This window comes from Mytilus edulis, chromosome 9, assembly GCF_963676685.1.
Source record: "Mytilus edulis chromosome 9, xbMytEdul2.2, whole genome shotgun sequence".
In the NCBI taxonomy this organism is placed as follows: domain Eukaryota; kingdom Metazoa; phylum Mollusca; class Bivalvia; order Mytilida; family Mytilidae; genus Mytilus; species Mytilus edulis.
The window spans coordinates 29,859,104-29,869,233 of NC_092352.1; the positions used below are offsets into that span (position 1 = coordinate 29,859,104).

General features: G+C 31.4%; 2 protein-coding genes across 2 annotated transcripts in view; both read right to left on the bottom strand.

The window, feature by feature from the left end:
* LOC139488063 (acidic mammalian chitinase-like) overlaps positions 1–776 on the bottom strand; it is a 32,442-nt gene extending 31,666 nt beyond the window's left edge. Inside the window, exon 1 of the mRNA XM_071273402.1 lies at positions 602–776. The gene's annotated coding sequence lies outside the window, so the exon portion shown is untranslated. The remainder of the gene's footprint in view (positions 1–601) is intronic.
* LOC139488064 (uncharacterized) overlaps positions 1–10,130 on the bottom strand; it is a 222,688-nt gene that overhangs the window by 10,447 nt on the left and 202,111 nt on the right. Inside the window, exons 6-7 of the mRNA XM_071273404.1 lie at positions 2,455–2,628; positions 639–776 (exon numbers count right to left, since the gene is read on the bottom strand). Coding sequence (XP_071129505.1) covers positions 639–776; positions 2,455–2,628 — 312 coding nt within the window. The remainder of the gene's footprint in view (positions 1–638; positions 777–2,454; positions 2,629–10,130) is intronic.

Below are 10,130 nucleotides of genomic sequence, written 5' to 3' on the forward strand. Positions count from 1 at the left end.
AGGTCGACTTATTCACTTGCAAGTGAATAATTCGTTATTAATGTTTATTAGCTTTTTTTTGACAAAATTGAACCATTTTAGCTGATAAAAGCAAATTATTATTTCATTTTTTCTATTTCATTAATGATTGAACCAAAAAAATCATACTTTTGCTTTATATATATCTCGTAGCTAGTGCCCCTTTAATGTTATTTATATAAAGAAAAAAAAAACAGAATAAAAAGGAGAAACAAACCGAAAACATATTGCTCCTTACGTGCACGTGACGGTGTAGGATTAAATGAAAATGTTATCATGGTTCGGAAATGATGACTTTTTAGGAAATGTGTATTGAAACTTGTGCTATGGGAAACATGGATCAAGGTTGATACTCACATTATCGTGTGCAATTGTTTAATGATAAAGAACTGACTGAAACGCTATTACTTCGAATAAGAATAAAGCTTTTGAACTTTATCTGAAAAGATTTTGAAAAATGCTATCGTAAATCATTTAATAAAAATGAAAAAAAATGGAAACTAGGTGTACATTTAAGAAAAGCATTGTTAAGAAGTCAATGTTAGTCCGAGGGAGTACCAATAATTGACATTTATAAACGCACTAAAATAAAAAGTAATGTCTTAGAATAATAACAATACCACTTTTTGATGAACCATAAGTAGTACGGTCAGGTTTGTGACATAAGGCTTCCAGACTTTCATTGCAGAAATGTGACTCTAGACGATAATTTCCATTTGTTAGAATTTTTGCAGCTACACAAACTGTGTTTGAAAAATCTAAAATGAAATTTGAAACAATGGATCAAAACAATGTTTATAATGAGTCTTTCCAACATGTTCTAGGTTTAACATAAAATATCTTAAAATGCTGAAAAATAAATTACTTTTAATCTGATTGCAAGTTACAAAAATACAAAACATTGGTTAACAATGTATTTAACTTCAAAACTTTAGATTTGTTTTGTAAAATACTTTATGCAACATATTGACTGATTAATTATTTCTTGCTTGTTTATTTAATGAATGGCAATAATTCATTTTAAATGTATTGAACCATAAAATTAATTTTTAGCTCTTCACATTTTACATAATCCGCTTCGCGTATTATAGTTCAATAAATTCAAAATAAATTAGTGCCATTCATTATAAATACATTTCTTTCAAAAATAAGGCTCAAAGAACTTTTTATATTATTTATATTGCGAATAACAGAGCACACCCATGTTAGCGTATGAATTCACAACGTCAGAGTGGGCGTGTCGGCATTAACAACGGACAATGATGAAAATAAAAGTAATACTTTTAACCAATCAGAAGAGAGTAAATACACCAAATTCATTTATTGTCGAGTGGCAACATATACGAAGAGTTTAAATGATAATAAAATATCTTTATAACTTCCCATATAAAACAAGAGCTACTCTAAAAGGAGTCTATAATTCATTGTTCATATATTTAAATGATATAAAACACATATAAAACATACATCATGAAGTATATAAAAAAAAGTGTATTACTGTCTTAAAAAAAAATTTACGTACTCGAACAATTCGATTTCCAGTGATAAATATAACTCGAATAATTCTGCGCCCTCAAATGTAGCAATCGGAGATTAGTTGGAAATCGGCTAAATATAACGACTGACATTTTTCGGGTTATGATAACTATTGAAAACAGTTTCACAAAAACTGTTGTGACAGACAAGAATGAGTTGTCAAGCTTATACCTCCTATACATACAGCATAACAGCTTCTTATGCTTCAATGTGGAATCTAAAATTTAACCAAAATACCAATAGGTAAGCGTTTAGATAAAGATAAGAAATGGCAATTAGGTTATATGCTCCTTAATGAAACCAAGAATACAATTATCTAGGAGTTTATTTTACCCGTTCATTGACTTTTGCCTACCACTTCGAGCGCAAGCCCAATTATATGACTACGTTGCTAAATGAGCACGGATCTCTCAATCGTATATCCTTCGGTGATGCTCTCTGGAACTCGGTATTACGGCCATCTATCGTCCACGGTTGTGCTGGATGGCTGCCGTCGTCAGTTTCAAGCAATCTTGAAACTTGGCAATATATCGTCGACATTTGTTTTCAGTAAATATATGAATATCTCTAAATCGGCTCTTTTCGTAGATTTGTGGTGGAAACCGATAAATGATTTCCTTAATAGACAAAGGGTGTCTTATTTTGATAGAATTCATGACCTAGAAAAGAAAAGATTATACTGAATCATATTTGACGAGCTAAAAGGCTTAATGCTATATCAAGGAAGGGGATTTCCCCAGTACTTGCATGGAGGGTTTGTAAGTTTATAAATTGAATCGATGAGGAGGTAGGGGAAAATGTTTTGCATTCAACGACAAAGTAGATTCAGTAACTTTGTTCTGTAGTAATGTTAGTTACGTCATTAGTTATACATATTTTCATATCATTGATAACAATTACCTTCTCCCCAGGAAATCTTTTTTTGCCGAAAAGAAGATACCCAGTAAATTGTCCCGTCTTCGATGTTATTACCAAGTGTCTTTGTAGATGGCTGTAACAAGTGTTGATCTCTTTTTGAACAAGTATGCTCTGCTGCTAGCCACGAACTTCTAACTTGGGCAACATAAGGTTTGTCTGACAATTATAAATATAACAAACTAAAACGTTATAGATATTTCATATCTTTTGGGTTGTTTTGCATTGTTTTGTAAATTATACCATAGCTTTTGTTGAAAGCCTCACAATAATCTGACTAAACGGGGTTGCGGAGGGGTTTAAACAGAAAGCTATGGTATAATTTACGAAACACCTCAAAATTATCCAAAAAATATATATTTGTTTTAACCTATCGCATCTTTTGCTGTTAAAATTGTATATGTCAAATATTTTGTTTTGTTTATTCAAGGATTTGTATAAATTCTTTGTTTATTTTAAATAAAAGAATCAGTTTAATAACCATTTTTGGGCCTCATACACAAAACTCCGCCTACTTTTTAAAAATAAGCACGGGCTCCTGAAACAGCGGGAACATCAGTTAGACTTGATTTTTCAGCAGCTATTGATGCACCTATACATTGGTGACGGATAACGTTGCAAACGAAAAAAACTGTTGACGGAATTAGATTTTCTGGATTTGGAGGCAAGATAAGTCACAGATTTTCTGTTATTCGGATGCTTTCATATATTCCAGATTAAGATGATATTTTGGAAATTTTATCTAAACATTCGAAATGTTTTATTTTTAATATTAATTTATAATTCTTAGGACGTACATTTCAAAAGTATCGATCTGATATTTCGGATGAATCATTCCACGTTTTGATTTGTAAAAGAAGCTTTTACATTACTAAAAGGGGGTTTCAAAATGATCACGGTTAAATTCACATGTCAGCTATATTTAATTTGTAGAAAAAAATTGCACCCACCTTTAGAGATATCAGACGCTTTCTAATTTAAACGGCCCAAAATTAATTGTTATTACTTGAACAACTTCGTTTGTCAGTCTAGAAAACAAATCTGGTACGGCTCCATGATTTTGAAAGGGGGTCTAGCAAGCCTCTGAGGATACAACCAAAGTATACATTTCAATAACTGAAAATCAACGGATATTTTCCAGTAAAATAAGAATATATGAATATAATCTTAACATATTTAAGAGGTTTTTTTTAGTTGTATTTTTGTTCGTTCTGAGAGCGAGTTTTCATTTACTACTATTTAAATATATAGGACAACGGAGTTGGTGTGCGTGGGTTCGATTCCCACCCTATGCATTATTTTGTATCGGCTAGTGCAAAGCGGACAGTTGAGCTCAGTGGCCCCGCACTGACTCTTTTTTTCCTGTGTCAAACAATTGAAGAAGCCACGACAAAAAGAGCTATGGTATAATTTTCGGTTATTGAGATTTATACTCTTGTTGCATTCCCAAAGGTTTCATTGTACAGCTATAGGTTAATAATCACTGTAATGCATAATACTTAATATGGTGGTCAAATATTTATAACTCGGACATAAATAAATCAAAACACAAGTTTTAAGCTTATATTTGACGAATGTACTTTAATAAATAGGATGTTTTCAAAAGTAAATATATTGTATTTTCATAGACTGCTTAATTATTTTAATGTGCTCTTGACTAAAATCTGACGAATGACGTTTGTATTCTGATTACATTGCAAGTTCATGGCAACCAAATAAACATGGTCATATTTCAAGTTAAATGTCCCACAACAGAAAAGAAATTCAACCAAAATTAAAGCATTTGCGATTTTTTTTAACAAAAAAGCTTATTTGCACGTTAGCATCAAACCTTCAGGAAAACATTATAAACACCGCTGCATGACATCGGTTATTACAGTAAATTGCTTGTATACGTAAACTTTTATAAAAAGGAACCTATGCTATTTTCATGATATATATTATAAACTACAATGTAGCCGTAGAACCGTATCTCCTGAAGTCCTTTAATATGATGTTTTTGTATTTGCGTTCTTCCACAGCTTATTATGAACATGGCTAGATGGCGTTTATTTTAATTCTAATTGATTTAGGAAAGCTTTTGTTACTTTTTGTTATTTCTTATACATGTATGTATGTCCATACCATATCTATATATAGGTTTATAAGACAATAACAATCAAAACCAAGGAGTAAACAAAGACATACAAAACCAAGGGACATTTGCATCAACAGTAATAAATAATAAATAATAAACAACACGAACTCCACTAAAAACCGGGAGTGAAATCAGGTGCATATAAACAACTATATGACAATATACATTGAAGTTTTACCTCCATCGCAAATAAAGCCAATCCTTTCAGAACAATTTCGAGTTTTGAATATCCAATTGTTGACTTCTTTGATAAATTGGTATGCACCACATTTATAATCTTTCTTCAGAACATCTACATCTGTAATACAGTTAGTTTCATATCAAAATTGATTAAAATTGCCGACAAAAACACTTTGCTTATTAACATTTTATGAGTTATCTTCATTTTGTAATTGTAAACTTCTTTGGATTGAAACGTAATTGGAGTTTATTTCAACCAACAGAATATGTTCTACTTTTATTATCACTTTATAAGATCTATGAACTATAAAATTTGCCAAATTTTATAAACAACGATAACTATAAAATGTGGTTGCAGCTATTTTTTTGTATACAGAGGTTTATCGTAGTTCTAAGTATTTGAACAAGGAATTGCCACAACAAAACAACGATTAGAGACCGTAAGTCCCTAACTAATATGTGTGACTGTGTATGTTTCTTGCACAAATTTTAGAATGTCAACGTATATTTTCGTTTCCTGCTTCACCAAGTTTGTAGACTCTAGACGCTACCATGTTTTCACCACCACACTGAAGAGATTTCAAGTGCGTATAATGTATTAAGAATGGGCGTAACTTTGATCAACTGATAGATGGTGCAACATTGTTATTACAAATGTTAGCTTAATATGCCAAGGATGGAAAGGAGGTGAGTGATCGTAACCCTCGGTTAGCGAATATGGTGTTTAATCGGTTTTCATTTTTGTTGTATTGACTGACTGGTACGTATATTTATCCACCAATGACTATGCAAAATATGTATACACACCTTTGAATCGCCGCTCATTGAAGACAAAATAAATATTTTCTTTAATGTTAAAACACATAACATTTAAAAAAAATAGTAAAACATTTTTCGAAGGTAATCCACCTTATTATTAATTTACAAGATGAAACTAGTAAGACGAACAAATAGTTTTAAAAATAAAAAAATAAAATAAAATCAATTGGTGGCATTCAAATAAAAACAGTTGGAAGGTTTATCAAATACGTAGTTGAATAGACCTACAAATAAAAATTGCAAAAAAGTTGTGCAAAATACGTCTGACGCTGGGGGAACGAAAACCTAAGAGTTATATTTCAACAATTTATGAACAGCACACTTGAAATGAACGACATATTAATGATACTTTCAGTCAAAATAGAATTGGCTGGTCTCATCCTCTGAAATTAACGCCTACCCCAAGTAGAACAGTCAACCCAGTAAAATAAACCAACATCAAATAAACAAAGCTTATTATTTTGTATGTCAGACGCGAGTATAGTAAATATAAGACAGTGGCACTCGAATCAAAATAGTGACGAACAATGCAAACCAAAATTCAAAATACGGGTAAAACATTTTAACGGAAAATAAACATATTTATGATATTTCATGTCAACATACTAATGCGGAATACTGGTCGGTTGATGATACAATAGAACCATTCCTTTTGTAAAAAAAACGGAAAAAAGGTAATTTCTTAAAATGTATATACGTCTTATACACAATTCTTACAAGCAATTAATAAAATCAAATGAAAAGATTGAATTAGGAATACATTTTAACAAAACGTAAAGATAAAAATATATGATGTATATAGGCATCGAAAGACACAGATTATCAGTAAACGTTCACTAAGTGTTGTCCTATGTATCAAACTTGAAAAAAATCTTGAAATGTGCACGCAACTCTTTTGAAATTTTGCATAAACGTTATATGACATGATGTATTTCATTAGTGGTTTACATGGCCGCCTCCATCTTAAATTTGCATAGATATTTTGAAAAGAATATGAATAAAATGTCCCTAGGGATATTCAGTTTGGAAGCTTGAAATATTTTAGTTAAAAAAAAAATTTTTGGCAGACAAATTATTGAATTGTAAGCACGACCGTTGTGTACTAGCTGCAATCTCTAAAAATTCGAATTATGAATTAACACCATTTACAATATATTTTGATATGAAAATAGAGAAATATGTCAAAAAATGTCAGTTTCTATGGTTTTAATATGTAAAAATATGAATTTAAAGTAAAGATCAAAATCTAGATCGTCAAATTGACCTATGACCTTGACCTCAATTTCAAGGTCATAAACCAAGGACCTCAAATCAAAAGACCCTAGGTCTTTAGTATGTATGGTTGATGAGTTATATCATTATACGCATAATTCTAAATATGAGATGGGCGAAAACTCCCATTTATTGTCTACGAACCCTTTCAACCAAAATTTAGTAAGACATGTCACAAATGACAATTTAATAAAAATATGCATTTGATTTCTTATACGGTTTATGAAAAAAAGTAAGAATAAGCCAAAGTCAAAATTCAGAATATGACCTTCACCTTTGACCTTGACCTCATTTTCTGATTTTTTGGACCCAGAACCTCAAATCAAAAGACGCTAGGCCTATATCACTTATGGTTTACCAGTTGGAAATGCAAATCACTTATATCAAATGCATAAGGGGCAATAACTCTCATATGGAGTCCCCGGTTAGCTTCGATTCATAAGGCCAACCTTAACCTGAAGATATAACGAGCAATTTGGTAAATTAAATTTGTCGTAATCTTTTACGGTTGGGAAGGAGTAGTGGCCACAAGAAAAACAGTGGAGATAACTTTAACAACGTAAAATGTTCGGTTAAGCAGTGTTTTTTTAAAAGCGTATAAACTGTGCGATATCATATTCCAAATGTATAAGCGACATCTTATAAAACAATAACACAGCGCAAGAGAAAAATTAGGCGGAAGAAAAAAAATTAATCAGAACAAAAACAGAGTAACATATTCAATTCAGGCTAAAAGATTTGCAATTTCTTGCGGAAATGTCCGAAGTAAACCATCATGCCTTCACAAAACAGAGAGATAATTTCGTAAAGATTAATTTTCGGCTTTGAATACTATACCAATAAAGTTGAAATCGTATTAACTTTACAGGTTATCTATAAAAACTCTTATAAAAAAATTGATTGAGAAATTTCATAACGGGTTGGAGAATACTAATGAGTTTACAAATTTCCATCTCTTGTCATAATGATACATTCATAAAACAATGTTGTTTTATTCCATACCGGGTTGGAGAATACTAATGAGTATACAAATTCCTATCATGATCTCTTGTCATAATGGAATTTAAATAAATAGACTTAAATTCAGTTATCGCTGGGGTCTCTTTCGGATTGTGTTACATGTTTTCGTTTTACCTAACATGAGTGACGTTTTATTCTGTGACGTGATTTCGTCCTTTACAGAATTTCCACGCAGCAAGCAAGTTGTTAAAATTTCGTTAGCGGTAAAATTGAAAAAAAAATGAAAAGTACTATCTTATAAATGGTAAAGTTTTGTTAGGATAGTATGGTTATAACATGCCCTATGCTTCCAATGTTTATTAGAAGTAATCTTAGAAAGGAATTCAATTAATCGATTGTCATTTTCGTTTGTCCCATTGGGAATTTTATCGTCACGTGGAGAGCACATGCAAAGGGATTGATCCCATTATTCGCTTTTCATTATTATTTCATTTTAACAAATATAACTAATTAGATGCAATATTGTCCAAAGATTTGCAGATTATAATAATGATTTCGTCCTTGTATTTTTACATCAAATTAGATTCATGTATAGTCTGCCTAATATATGTACATGCCATGATATATAGGAACACATATATGTCATATATATACATAGATATAGGAAGATGTGGTGTGAGTGCCAATGAGATAACTCTCCATCCAAATGACAATTTAAAAAAAAGTAAACCATTAGAAGTTAATGTACGGCCTTCAACACGGAGCCTTGGCTCACACCGAACAACAAGCTATAAAGGGCCCCAAAATTACTAGTGTAAAACCATTCAAACGGGAAAACAAACGGTCTAATCTATAAAAAAAAAAAAAACGAGAAACGAGAAACACGTATAAATTACATAAACAAACGACAACTACTGTACATCAGATTCCTGACTTAGGACAGATGCAAACATTTGCAGCGGGATTAAACGTTTAAATGGATCCAAACCTTCTCCCTTTTTCTGAAACAATAGCATAACATAACAACATAGAAAAACACACGATAAAATATCAATTGGCAGGCTTAACTCAATCAAAAAACGTACATTAATACACTATGAACGAATACATGTATATATATATATATATCACTTCGAGTTTAGTTTTTTTTTTATTACGTTTTCCCCATATCTTATAACTATTGAAATTGAGTATTGACAAAACGTCTAGTGCCTACGGTTTAGCATTTAAAGAACCGTTCTGTGATCGCGTAGACTAAGAAATTGTATTTGCGCTGTAACAGATCATGCAGATTAGTAACGTGACTTCAATGTGTATGTGTTATGAGGCAGGCGTTATCTGATGAGCTCCGGAATTATAATTTAATTTTCCTGAAAAGGGTATACTAGGTTTGAATATGTTTTAGTAAGATTAACAATTCTGAGGATGAATCGCATATGTTTCCTTATCTTGTGCTGATTAAACTTGGTATGAATTACGTGTGTTTAAATCCGTCTTTTCACTCGCTTTTCGTGGATTAGTAACCGGTCGGAGATCCAATGCTTACAACTTAATACAAGGATTACATAACAATTTTTTTTTCTCCATTAATTAACTTAGGTCTAGGGCGCTGAAATGTATCTATGTGGTGGCATGATTGTCAATCACGTTAAAAGTTAACTCAGAACAATGAAACTATTAGGATCAACCATATTTCTTAATAAAACAAGAAGCAGGTACATGTTATGACATAGGTAGTTCTAAAGTGGGTTTTTTACACAATGACATAAAGAACATGATCAGATGGATTATGCAGAAGTTCATCAACTCTAAGTATGGTCTCAAATTTTACCAGGTTTTTGCAAAGCAATGGACTTGTGTTGCTATAGATTATACAACTATATTGCTGCCTTTATAATAAATTATGGGGGTTTCTACATAAAATACCATGATATTCGATCAAAGCAGAAATTTTTCAACCGGATGGTTTTCACTTGTCACCCATAGCCAAGGCTCCGTGTTGAAGGCAGTACATTGACCTATAATGGTTTACTTTTATAAATTGTTATTTGGATGGAGAGTTGTCACATTGGCACTCACACCACATCTTTCTATATCTAATTAATAAATGAAATGTGGTTGAATATCTTGAAAGGTGAAATGGAACGTTTAATTATAAAAAAAGGACAGTGCTTACCCTTTTCAATGTTAGTTTTATATTTGATGATTATACTATATCATTTACTATGTTTTATGACATTATTAACTCGTATATTTTAACTAATTTGATTTGTTCAGGGATAGTCACATGTTA